The sequence below is a fragment of the Acipenser ruthenus genome, chromosome 2 (assembly GCF_902713425.1).
Source record: "Acipenser ruthenus chromosome 2, fAciRut3.2 maternal haplotype, whole genome shotgun sequence".
Classification (NCBI taxonomy): Eukaryota; Metazoa; Chordata; class Actinopteri; order Acipenseriformes; family Acipenseridae; genus Acipenser; species Acipenser ruthenus.
The window spans coordinates 98,110,685-98,125,097 of NC_081190.1; the positions used below are offsets into that span (position 1 = coordinate 98,110,685).

Consider the following 14,413-nt stretch of genomic DNA (forward strand, 5'->3'; position numbering starts at 1 on the left):
TCTGTTACTGCATAATTAGAAAAAGCAATGTCATTTCGTGACGCTTTTTTAAAACACATGTTGTTATAAGGAGTAGCAGATTGTGATTAGGATAATGAAAGTGTGCCTGCATGGTAATTTTAATAACATCACAGACAGAACAGAAGGATAATTGTCACTGATGCCAATCCTTTTCTAGTACAAAGGTTCATATCACAGAATAACTTAACTTTGTTAAGAACCCGTAAGAATAATTTTGTTTTTTCTGCTCACCTTGTCTTCTTGTTCTAACTTTCTCTTTTATTTATTTATTTTTATTATTTGCAGAATCACTGTGGAAAACAAGGCGATTTGGTTTAGTTCCTCTGTATTTCTCAGTTCAAACTTGTTTAGCCCAATCCAAAAAATAAAAACACATTTAAAGTAGCTGCCCCTTTCCAAAACACTGAATAAATAAAACAGTCCTGGCACATTAAGTGCAGTGGATACCCTGTCTGAACTTTAACTGCTGAAACAATTTCTTTAAATAAGGTAACTGCTAATTACTGTAATTTGTGTGTAATTGCATAATTTAAATAACAACATTGGATTTAATGTTACACAATAGCCCCTATTTATAAGAGCTTTTTACTCCAGAGTGCAATTTGCACTATTGGTCTGAAAATAACACTGGTATTTTACAAAGCTAGTACAAAACCAATTTACCTTTGTATATTGTTTTTTGTCACTAGTTCTCTACTGGTGCATAGAAAATGTGACAAGGGGCAGCATGTTTTATATTATTTACCTAGTCCTGGTTGCACCTAACTTTAGCAAAACACAGGGCTTTTTTCATAAACATTACCAAACTGCAAAATATTCCAGATCTAAAGGGCAGACCTCAAAAGCCCTTGCTTAAATACAGCATTTCTCTGTATTTAAAGTATTATGGATTTTCTTGTTGTTACTGCATCTTGTAAAGCGCTTTGTGATGGTGGTTCACTATGAAAGGCGCTATATAAAATAAAGATTGATTGATTGATTGCTCCTTTAACTGGATTCAAATTGCTGTGTGCAGAACGAAGCTTATGATAAAGAAACAAAACGACCCTTTGAAAAAAAAATTCTATCAACCCACCTTTTAAAATTTGATTTCATTTCAATGAGGTTGCTGCTGAGAAACGCCATATTGAAAATTATCATCCAAAATGCAAAGCATATGCCACTCCCCCACCCTCCTCCCTCAATCCAGAATAAATCAGTTAGCCTTCTTCTGGGGTAACATGTAACTCTGAGAAGCTCCTGAAAGGGGAGAAACATATTAATATAAACTGAAACAAACTGAAAAATTTGTCTGGGGTGTTAGATAACGCCGCTCTGGCATACATGGTCTTTGCATAATAATGGCTAGCTAAGGTCATGCTCTGTTCTTCAAGGTCAAAATCTTTCATGTAAGACTGCTTTAAAGACTGCTTACAACAGGGCAAATGAAACTGCTTTCATTAAACAGCTAGATGACAGTTTGGTGTCCGAGTTCTGTTTCATGCTTTATTAATGGCTTGTTTTTGTCTCACACATGAAGTTCTTTATAAGTCTGTTGTTGTTGTTGTTGTTGTTGTTGTTGTTGTTGTTGTTGTTGTTGTTGTTTCTTCCTTTAAACACAAACATTGACATCTCAATTGAAAGCAGTCTCATGATTTCAGGAGTTGGGCTGGAGAGTGGATTCTGCTGCATCCACCTCATTGTCCAGCTGGGGAGAGTAGAGGGACAAATCAGTCAAGTGGCTTGCCCAGAGGTCATGTATCGGGTCAGGGGCTGAGCTGGGATTACAGCTGTCATCTTGCCTGCATGTTCATTAGTGTGTCAGCTCTCTTTGGCTCTCTCTGAGTCTGAGCTCCTCAGCAATGTTGGTTCACTTCCAGCAGAGATCTTAAACTTCAGAGAACAGAGAGGTGGTGGTGATGGTGGGGGGGGTACTCTTCCTCACTAAGGCAAAACCAGAATTTGTAGTTTTATATTTGACTTGAAGGCATGTTGTTTAGCCCATAGCAATGTAGTGTTAAAACTTAAACCCAGGAAACAGTTATATAAAGTTACATACTGTGTGAATCAGTAGCTGCTCTTCTAGTAGGACTTCTAGTACCATAACCTGCTCAAGGAAGCTGTCCATAACCTGTCAAGGAAGCTGTCCATAACCTGTCAAGGAAGCTGTCCATAACCTGTCAGGGAAGCTGGGACCATTACAGTTTTTCAGTCAAGACTGAAAACTTACTTTTATAGAAATGGCTTTGTTGTATTAGTGGGTTTTAATGTAACATTTATATTGCATTATTATTATTATTATTATTATTATTATTATTATTATTATTATTATTATACACATACATACATTTTTATTATACTGTTTAAATATGTTATTTAAATGGCATGATTGTGGTAGATGTGTAATATGTTTCACAAATGCATTGTGGTTTGATTTTCTACTATGTACTGTACAGTGCTTTGAGATACTACTATATGAAAAGTGCTATATAAATGCAAATAAATAAATAAGAAAAAAACCAACTGTTCCAAAACGAAATCTCCAGTGCCTCTTTGATTCCAAAAATAGAGTCGTCTGTATCTCTCTTTCTTCAAATAGCCAGGTGTCGCTGTTCATGTACTGACCTTGGCACCGCTTAAGATGGATCGAATGTGCCAGGACTGGCGATAGCCCCGCACACGCAGCCTCTCAGCAGCTTACAATCGAAAGCTACTCGCTTCCAGCCACCTCTTCGTCCTTCGCAGTGTGGCTAAGTGGCTGATAACACTGGTGAACACTGAACAAGATAACTGGCAGCCTGCTGCGGTTCCTTAAATAAAGTGCTGATTTTGGACTGCACTTGGAAGGCCGCAGGAAATGGGGTGATAACGGCAAGATGCCATGTTAGCTCCTTGTTTACGGTGGGATGCTGTTTCAGGAAGTCTTTAAGGAGGCATGTGCTGTAATTTGTACAAGTGTGCAGACAGATGACAACATGCAGGATGCCTGCCTGGGCTTTAGTGTCTCTTCCAGAGCAACAGATAAGCACCTGCCAGTACTGACAGAAGTGAATGAAGATCTTACTTTGAAGGAACATCTCTTGAAAACCAGGCTTGTTTTTATTATTGCTGAATGCTTGTACACAGTTCAGTCTCCAGGTCTGAAGCAATCAAGTCACATGACACCTAGTAGTTTGGCATTGCACTTTTAACCCTGAACTGGGAACATGGAGGTCCTGTTTTTCAAATTCAAGACTGTATTGCAGCCTTTGTGTGGTCACCGTTACAATGATAGCTAGTTCTCAATGGTTTGTCGTCTGTATATAAATAAAAGAAAGGATAGATTGTGATCAATTGAGCTTCACTGAGTTGTCGTCCTGGCAAATTACTTTAAATGTACAGTAAGTGTCACCATAGACTTGATAATTAACTGTTATCTACAGTGAACAAGTAAAATGTGTGTGTAATTGCATAACATTTATAAGTAAAATTATATAGCAGGGTGTCATGGATGGCTAGAGTGGTGCGTGTGGGTGGTGATGTCAGACCAGGAAACGAAACAACAACACAGGATGGTACGGGCAAAACGGCACTGCTGCACTCATATTTAATAGTAAACAAAAATAAACAAACAGTTTAAACAAAAGAAAAGGGCACAATGTCCAAAGCAAAATAACACACACACTAACAATTCTTGTCAAAAATGAGTACCTTTGTTCGCTGTAATACGGTAGCATTCGCTCTCTCTTTCTCTATAGTTTCTCCTCTAACTCCCTAGCTCTAAGCCTGGAGTGGGTATTTTATATTGTGGCTGGAGCCTTAATTACCCATTTAAACAATTACCTTATTAAGGCTCCAGCCACATTTCCACAGGCTTTGTTGAGATGGGGATTTAACCCCATCCCCACCAGCTACACTTTATGAGTCTGGCGTTTTTGCCGGTCTCGAACAACAAACAACATCGCACGGCATTCGTCCCTCTGCACAAAAATACAATTTATATTATTATTATTATTATTATTATTATTATTATTATTATTATTATTATTATTATTATTATTATTATTATTATTATATAAACATAGGGCAGCAGTGTGGAGTAGTGGTTAGGGCTCTGGATTCTTGACCAGAGGGTTGTGGGTTCAATCCCAGGTGGGGGACAGTGCTGCTGTACCCTTGAGCAAGGTACTTTGACTAGATTGCTCCAGTAAAAACCCAACTGTACAAATGGGTAATTGTATGTAAAAATAATGTGTAAAAAATAATGTCATTGTATATAAAAATAATGTGATATCTTGTAACAATTGTAAGTCGCTCTGGATAAGGGCGTCTGCTAAGAAATAAATAATAATAATAATAATAAATAAATAATAAAAGGGGCGGGCATTTTGCCACACAGGGGTAGCCAAACTTCCTGCCCCTAAGAGCCACATACCAAAATTTTCATATGGCCGAGAGCCGCAAGACACACACTGTAAAACATGAAATGTGTGCGACCAATACTAACATTGTTTTAAGTATTTTTATAATTCTCTAGAACATTATAACAGAATCTTGCACTTGCTCTGTGCAGTACAGTAGTTGTTCTCTCTTGATGACAGCAAAATACACAAGAACAAGGGAGAACATTGCAGAGCCTTACAGTCTCTGTGTAATTTGTATTGTACAGTAAATCTACAGTGTTTAAACTTTAAATGTACACTATGGTGTTTTTCTATTATTTCTGTTTGTACTGTATGAGTTATGCACTTATACTGTTGAGAGCTTCGTGGATGAGAAATGCACTATATTTATTTTGAAAGGGATTACAGTGCCTGATCATGACGAGACGCAAGATATATAATATTAATTCTAGACCTGCAATATAACATTTAAACATGCATTCTCTAGTCTAGCGCCAACACTCCAGTTTTATAAAAAGATCCATTCATCTGAATAAGGTTGTTTGGCACGAGCGATATTCCGTGCCTTGGACTCAATTTTTGATCACGTGTTGACCCTTTTTTTTTTTTTAAGCTAACTTCAGTTAAACTCTTGGTAAAGTGTTGATTGTGAAACAAGTTCATTTTAGTTTTATCTCCCGTATCTTGATTGAGACTGTGATTCTGTTACATTCATAATGTCCAAAAAAAGACAGCTCTTTATTTTAAATTCAAACCGAATGCAAACAGCGAGTGCAGTTAAATTTATTTAATTAAATCGTAATTAAGAGGAAACTATTATTTGCAAAACAGGTTATAACATTTTTGCAACGAGTCATTAAGATTTTAAATACGGGAAAACCAATTCAACTGAACTCGCTTTTTGTGTTTGGTTTGAATTAAATATAAGGAGCTGCCTTTTTTTTTTTTTTTTTACATTATCAATGAAACAGAATCATCGTCTGATTCAAGTTGCGGGAGAAAAAAAAAAGTTTTACAATCAAGGCTTTTCCAAGAGTTTCATTAAGAAAGTCGGCTCAATATAACTTTAAAGGGACATCACATGATCAAAAATAAAAACCGAAAACGAAGAGCTCTACCCACGCCAAACAAAAACGCGCTCGAGTCGTTACATCAGCTTCTTTACTGAACGCCAAAAGGAGAATCTGCTGACTGCTGAGGCGTGCTTTTAAACAGGCTAGCTTGTTTCTCCTCAAGTCTGATCCAGGAGGATATTCAGTTGAAAAGATTTGTTTCATAATGATGTTTGAGGTTGCTCGCCTTGTAGAGTGCAGTGTGCAAGCAGTTTGTTGCAGATGAGACACAGAGGATTACCACTGTTTTCAGTGAAAGCAAACTCTTCCTCCCATTCTGGCTTAAATCCTCATACTTTTGTTTATTACTCGTGGAGGGTTTGCTCAGTGCCATTGTCTCCACGAAATGAACAAGCACTTTATTCAAAATTATGAAATTCACTTTCAATTGCACGTCTGGCTTTCACTCAGAGGTTTTTCCCTCCAGATTTAGAGGCTTTTATTCCTTACTCAGGGATTTCTGGAGGTAAGAATTTAACAAAGTTTTTTTTATAGGTGAATATGGATTTTAAGAGGTTTTTCTGAAGGGTTTTCTTTTTTAATAATTTAAAATCCTCACAAGTTCATAATGAATTCAAACCCTCCCAAGCCCTCCCATTACAAACATGGCAGATGTGGTTGGGATGTGAAATATAATCTGCCAATGTAAGAAAACGCCGCAACCCCAGGAGAAAATATACAATGTTACGAAGCCCAGGAAACTACACTGTTCTATCTCCGCTTTAGAGCTTGAAAGTGCTTAAGAGAAGGAGTTTTTCACAATCGCTCCACCATATAAGAAGAAATACTCATCAGCTTGGGATGTTGAGGAGGCTTTCAAAAGTTAATTCAAAGTATTGACAACATGTAGTTGCAGACACCTTAGTCTTTATAAATGTTTTTAAAACTACTGTATTCCAAATGAAAATCTTACCAATCTGCTGTATTTGAATTAAAAGTATGTTTGAACTATGATTACTATGTTCCTAATACGGCTGAAAGTTTCAGTCTTTCAAAAACATTTTCCCGATTTTATTTAATTTTTTTCAATTTTGAACTTTCAACTCCGGTTGTGCAGAGCCTTTAACGAATACAGGCCTTAAGCTTCAGCACATGTTTGTCTGTGAGCCACGTGAGCCACGTGAGCCGTGCTGAAGATCCCGATCCTTGATTCTAACTTCCGCTCGGTTTGCTGAAGAATTGAATGGAATAATAATCATTACAAAATTAAACAAATTGGAAATATGGGTAGTTTTATTGCAATACTAATGCACTTACTGATGCTATAACCTCATGTAACTCCAGTCATAATCTTAAAAAATAAATCTGTTACGATTTTTTTCAGGTTTTATTAAATTTTTATATTCTTCTCAGTAATCACCAAAGTAATCGCATTTTTACAGCCAATCACAGTATTTTGATCATTTGCATATTATTTAACTTTGTTTATTCAAAAAAAACAATAGGAATGTCAATATTAGCCCTTTTCCATTATTTCATATCAGTGTTGTAAAAATAGAAATATGGAGGGTTTCGGTCCAAATCTAGAGTTTTTTTTTTTTTTAACTTTTTTTTACTTGAGTTTTTTTTGTTCATGATCTGGCAACACTGGTCAAAGGTCATCATGTGACGAAATGCCCTCGCAGTGAACATGCAGGCTCAAAGAAACTGAAGAGAGAGAAGGGGAGAGAAGAAAGAATAATAAACATGGATGAATACAGAGAACAAAAATAATAAACTTGTGTTTATTTTTACCTTTTCTCTTTTGTTTTTGGTATTGTTTATTTGATTCGAGCCACAAAGGGTGTTTCACCCAGCATTTCATTGGGAGCTGCTCTTAAACTGCCCGAGAGCCGCGGTTTGACCACCTCTGTTATATAGAATACAGAAATATTAGTTTGTCTTCAGGTATTATTTAATGAAAACTAATTTCGCATGATAGGAAGCATAAAAACAAGTTTGGCCAGGGTTCAGCAGATCGTTGAGTTTTTAGTGCTGCTGTCATTCACTGGATCTGACGCACTCTTATCACTGGAGCATCCAGCTGCTTAAAAAGGGGAAGGGGAGAGGGGGGGGGGGGGGGTATATCAGTTTGTCAATAATTTAGCAGCCAACCCCCAGGGACCTCAAACTAGTCTTAAGCTGTTTCCTTAATACATTTCTATAACATTTAATTAAGAAGGTTTGGTGAATCGACTTCTTGTGACGGGGGGGGAGATTATGTGCCTGGGGTCATGCTGAGCTTCTTTCCTGGTGTTAAGTAGCTGCCTGATTATCACTGGTGTCATTTATCTGCATGTTTGTAAGAGTGCTTAATGGGCTTATGTCAGGCACAGCCTGCGATTCTGCATCTTTGAAAGCATTTTGGGCTCTGTGTGTGTGTGTGTGTGTGTGTGTGTGTGTGTGTGTGTGTGTGTGTGTGTGTGTGAGTGTGTGTGTGCGCGTGTGGTGGATTTGGCTCTTAATATGTGAGTGTGTGTGATTGTTATGTATACCTTTAAGGACCTCACTGGGAAAAACACCTGTATTTCTGGGAACAAGACAATAGTATGTTCACAATCCTTTTCCTCATGGACCACTAAAGGTCCATGTTGGGATTTTTTTGTGGTTATTTTATTTATGTATTTTATAAATAATATATTGAAATCTGGTGATGCACACCTGAATAGTTATCACAAACCCTTTCAAATATCAGTAGTGGCCATTTAAAAAAAATAATAAAAATGGTCCCAGAATGCGTGCAATAATTACTGAACTTTAAGTTGGTTGCTTGAGTGAACCCTAAATATATATACATTGCATCAACTCCTTCAGCATAAGACAGCCTGTGGCGGAGTGTCCCGCCCCTATTTATTATTATTTGTATTTTTGTTTGCGGCGCGGGTAAAAGCGCCGCGTCTTTTATTGTTATATTTAAAAACCTCGTGAGGATGCATGGCTGATCAGCTACTGATTATTTAACTAGCTGACAGTCATGCATCCTTACCAAACACGTGCAGACTCTGGCCGGGGGATAATAAGATAATTACCAACTAGTTAAATCCCTCGGCCAGAGTATATAAACCAGCAGCACTATGCACTCGGGGTGTGGAGTGTTCGAGAGTGGAGAACGGGAGAGAGAGAGGAAGAAAACAATTGCTAAAACGTGCTGGAGTATCCAGCACGAAACTTACTTGTTTGTTTATTCGTTCGGCCCTCGTGCCCTTTGGTTTGGTGTTTTGTTAAATCTTTTGTTTTTGTTTTGTTTATTAAATACGCTGAGTGCACCAGCACTCAGCTTCAACCGCCCATCCACTGTTTTGGTTTGAGTTACTTCCTGGTCCGTGACGTCATCCACATCACCACTGCGAGCCAGACTGCCACACAGCCCTACTAATGAAATAGTTTCAGTGTCTTACATGGAAGTACAAAGACATACAAAACGTATAGAGCCACATGAATTATCTCTGTTAGAGGTCTACACAGTGTTTAAGTGTTGTGTTGCTGTTGAAATTCACATTTTTATTTGTTTTAGCCAATCCCAGTGCTCTGGTCCCACAAGAACTGGTGAGGTTTAAGCACAAGTCAATATGTTGGGATCGATGTTATGTCACTGGCATGTTTCTAACCCCTAGAGCTACTGTACTGCATATTAGTCTGTTTTTCATCAAAGTGAACACAAACTGAATTAGTGTCTTGCCTGAAAAAGAATGCATGGACAGCTGCATTTAACAAAATCAAAAGAACTTAATTATGGAACAGATCTCAAAATATGATTTGTTGTTATAGACAACAATTTTTCTTAATAAACAAGTTTGGTTTATAATCAAGTAAAAAAAAAAAGTATTTTACAAGTGAATGTATTAAGTAAAATGTGTTTAAATTATAAAGCAGTGAAAAGTTTGTATTTATTTATTTATTTCAAAGTTTGCTGCTTTACTGGGCAAGCTTCATTAGTGATAAACAAATAACGAAACACTGCACAGTATTCCTAAAAAAACAGAGTTCCAGCATGTGACTGATTTCTATTTCTAGAAGCCCATTCTGGTGTTCAGACTGGCAAACCTTGGTTGTAGGAGCTGATGTTAGTTTGTAAAGAGAGTAAGGTTTGTTATTTCCACCATGGACCAGCAAGTAAAAGTTGACACTAGTTGAATGCTGGCTTGAAATGCTGTTTGTTTTGCAGACAAATAAAGGGTGTCATTATGTAGGTCTGAAGGTAATATGTAACGCTTCGTGATAGATTGCTAGGGGCTCATTCACTGTTTTTTTTTTGTTTTTGTTTTTTACAAAGTTGGGTGTAACAATGACTTATTCCAAGAACACTTTACCTTATTTCTCAGAAGGAAAAAAAAGAAAGTCATTTTTCTTTCCTTCCTTTATCAGTGTATATGTGTGTGTATGTGTGTGTGTGTGTGTGTGTGTGTGTGTGTGTGTGTGTATGTACAGTATGTATGTAGGTTATCCAAAAGTGTTATTTGCAGTTTGGTCACGATGATGATGAAAAATTGGCTGCATTCCTAACAGTTGCACAGGGGAATCAAATATTTTCAAATAGCCTTGGAGCAGTCTACATTGTCTCAACTAAGACTCAGATTAGTGATAGCTTCCATTCTCAGGGGATTGAAATTCCACATTGCCGGCACTGCATAACCAGAAGATTTCATACCAGAGTTTGTTCGTACTCCAGGGACAGAAAATTGGCCCATAACTTGGATTGGCAGATTATGAAGCAGGATGGAAAAATAGCTTTATATTACAAGTATAATCATATATAATTTGTATTAGTTACTTCAAACATTTTGTAACTGCCCTTGTCTGAATGGGTAACCTATCTGTTCTGTGATGCCACTGGCAGTTAGAAATTCGTCTTACCAAGAATAGGCCTACTAGGAATAATAGTGTGTCAATTCAACCACTGAGACATAGCAATTTGCTTAGCTTCCTTGTGCTTGCCTTAGTCACACCCTGGCTTTGAAGTACAAGAAGTGCTGTACCCCACTGGGAATCACTGGTTCAGCAAATAAATAAATCCATGAATACACAAATAAACACACTGCGTTACACACATTTTTTGTCTCTAAAAGTCATTTGTTTTTTAGAATATTGGTAGGTACTGTAGAACTATGTACTATGCTTCCAGAACACGCCATGGGACTGATGCATGTAACAAAAGCCTAATTAAATGCCATCTCAAGGCTAAGCATTTGCAGCCATGGGGAGAATAGACAGTAGAGAGTGCTTGTGTGAGTTTGTTGGTAAGTTATAACGTATAATATGTATTATGTCCCACAAGGCTGGATTGTCTAATTTCAGGGTTCATTTATGAGTGCATGTTTAGTTGAGATTGCGTTTTCAAGGGAGAGCCTTTACCTTCATCACTAGCCACTGCGAAGCTGTCAGAAATGACTAATGAGAAGGTGCCCATGGTTATGGTCTGAGCCCACAATGCCCAGCTGTTCTCAGTCCAACATCAACATTAGATGCTTTCTTTTTCTTTCTTTTTTTTTTTACAGTAAACATAACTATTTGAGAAACATCACATTTTTCATACCGCCTTGGACGTTTAACATTGCTGAAGCAAACATGTTTCAGAAGCTGCTTTCTTTCACACACCAGTAGATGTACTGGAGCCTTCTTGCTTTTGCCTTGGCATATTCCTGTTTCTTAGAGGAGTTTTGGTAATTTTAAACTTCATCTATGTTGTCTCGATATTTATCTGAAACACGATACTCTCTAAACCTTCAATGTAGTTTCTTTTTTCTGATACATGTTGTAAAGCAATCACTTATTTCATTAGGGCAATCAAAGAACTTCAGCTCAAAGTACATCATCAACACACACACACACACACACGCACGCATGCACGCACGCACACACACACACATGCATGCACACACACACACACACACTCACACACACACACTCACACACACACACACGCACGCACGCACGCACACACACACACACACACACACACACACACACGCACGCACACACACACGCACGCATGCACGCACGCGCACACACACACACACACACACGCACGCACGCACACACACGCACGCACGCACACACACACGCACGCACACACACACACACACACACACACACACTCACACACACTCACACACACACACACACACACACACACACACTCACGCACACACACACACACACACACACACACACACACACACACACACTCACGCACACTCACACCCATACAACCGCTTAATGGTAACAGGGCCTCTTTGGAACCAAGTATGCCATTCTCACAGTGCTGCCCTAAACTACTTGCATTTTTCGTTCCATGCTGAGAGATGCTGGGGAAATGAATATAGAATACCTTTAATCTAAATCTAAATGAAAATCCAGTTCATAACAACCACTGAAGGGACCTCCCTAAAAGTGGTCTTCATAGACAAGGCGTTCTTCTGCTATAAAGGTCTGAGTGTAAATTAAAATAGTAAATGGCGGCAATTCCAGTTTCCCTTTCCACAGATTTATAAAATCAAGTATTTTGTTGTTTGTTTTTTTTTTGTTACCTCAGATTCTTTGTCAAGCGAAACAGCGTTTCTGGAGGAGTTTGTGCTGGGAAGTGGCGACACCCTCGACCTGTCCTGCAGCACTCAAGGCTCCTCCCAGTCTATTGTCTGGTTCAAGGATGGTGTCGGGGTCGTTCCGAGCAACAGGACCCGCTTCGGGGCAAGGCAGCTCAGAATCATCAACATCTCGTACGAAGACTCGGGGATTTACACCTGCAGGCTAGCACACAGAAACACCGTCCTGAGCAACTTCACTGTCAAAGTAACAGGTGAGCTGATTTGATGCCTCATCTTTCTACATGCCTTTCAGTTCCCCTCAATAACATGTTTTGGTCTGCCACCATTTGGATCAATTGAAATGACCCACTGTGTGTTTAAAACCAGAATCTGGAATTAGACTGGTTTATTATTTAAATTTATATTTATCAAAACACAACTCAGAATCGTTGGCCCATTCAGTCTTAAATCACATAAAATATATACAAATACTAAAAATACTACAGATCCTCTTAATATTGAAACAGTACAGGGGCTCCCGAGTGGCACATCTGGTAAAGGCACTCCGAGTGGAGTGCAGGATGCGCCCTATAGCCTGGAGGTCGCCGATTCATCCATGCTATTCTATTTCCAACCGTAGACGGGAGCTACCAGGGGGCGGCCTGGGTGTCCTCGGCTCACCGCGCACCAGCGACCCCTGTAGTCTGTCCGGACGGCTGCGGGCTTGCCTGTAAGCTGCCCAGAGCTGCGTTATCCTCCAACGCTGTAGCTCTGAGGTGGCTGCACAGTGAACTGCAGTCTGCAGTGCAAAAGCGGTCGGCTGACGGCGCACTTCGGAGGACAGCGTGTGTTCATCTTCGCGCTCCCGAGTAGCGGTGAGCTGATCCTAAAAAAAAAAAAAGTTGGATCTGGCAAACTGAGAGAAAATAAAATAATTTTAGGCGATTACTAAATTTAAAAGAAAAAAAAAACATTGAAACAGTACTAGTAATGATTTGGGGGAAATGATTTTTCCTACTATTATCATAATAATAAGAAGAAGAAATAAAAAAAAAAACATCTGCTTTCCCAACCATTGTTTGACATTTTATTAGACTTAATCAGCTGTGTTTGTTGAAGTTATCAATAAAATTAGCGCCACTCCATTTAAATAGTGCTACTACTGAAGACCCATGTGAATTGAATTAGAGAGACCACTAATGCACTGAGAGAGTGCCTTGGGGATGTCTACCAATGCAGTGTGACATCAGATACTGCCGTCTCCTGCAACTACTCTATATCACACCACACCTTTCTGTAAACCAATATCCCAGAAGCCATTTGTCTGGCCAACAGCATTATTATGTGTAGTGAAACATGAACAACTAGGAGAGCATCAGATGTTCAGATGCTGTGAAAAGAAATCGTAGAAATCAAAGCTACACGCCTGTAAAATACCGGCATATTTGTCTTGTTTGTTTCTTTTCTGTATAGACCTAACCTTAAATGCCTACAAATGTTTTACATTTACGAACGAATAGGTATTTTCTACACAAAGGCTGCATTCCTTGTTTGAAACTATCTACATAGATGTAAAAAAAAACATATATATCTTATTCTGTGTAAAACCTCTATAGACAGGAAACAGGGTACCATAGTTGCTGTTGCCAATATTTCAATCTTTTTTTTTGTTTGTTTGTATGTTTTTTTCTTTCATTAGCAGGGACCTCCCTGAAACCTCTTAAGTATTAAAAATGTGCCATTTCATTTCACATATAAACAATCAACTGCATGAAAAAATATATATGTTCAAGGCCTATTCCGGTGATGTTTACTTAAGGAATCTTTAGCTTGACCATTTTTCAGTAAAATTAAGGTACCGACTGAGCCTATTATTGACAACTAATTACAAAGCAATTATCTGGAAACGCTTTATTATTGAAAACAGATGGGGTGGCAGGGACTAAGAGACTTTGCCTTCATTCATGATTTGGGAATGCTGCCAAAGTAAGTTAGGCTTTACCAACATTGATCAAAGACACCCTGGACTCTTTAACTTAGGAACAGTTATATGATTTAAAAAGATAATTACATCAGAAATCTCCCCATGATGGAAGTTTTAAAATACAGACGTCTATTTGTTTCCACATTTCATATTTATGTCGAATTCGTTTTTTTGTTTGTTTGTTTTTCCGGGTGTTTTACTTAACTCATGTTAAAGACTGAAGGAACATATATTTACTATAACTGTAGGAAGAGGACGTTTGTTCAGTGAAAAACCTTTTTGTCCCCTCAGAACAAGCTTTTTTCTTTTTTTTTTTAAAGAAGAAAATTACAAAATAAAATATGTATCTTGTAACAGAAAGATCTAAAAAAAAATGTCACACAGTAAGTAAAATCCTAGTGAATTTTACATAACCGTCACTGACATCTAGCT

General features: G+C 38.2%; 1 protein-coding gene across 8 annotated transcripts in view; it reads left to right on the forward strand.

The window, feature by feature from the left end:
* The window catches only part of LOC117409079 (fibroblast growth factor receptor 3-like), a 65,752-nt gene that overhangs the window by 16,616 nt on the left and 34,723 nt on the right, over positions 1–14,413 (forward strand). For all 8 annotated transcript variants that reach the window (XM_059004475.1, XM_059004476.1, XM_059004478.1 and 5 more), the window contains exon 3: positions 12,001–12,269. In XM_059004475.1, the coding sequence (XP_058860458.1) occupies positions 12,001–12,269 (269 nt within the window). The remainder of the gene's footprint in view (positions 1–12,000; positions 12,270–14,413) is intronic.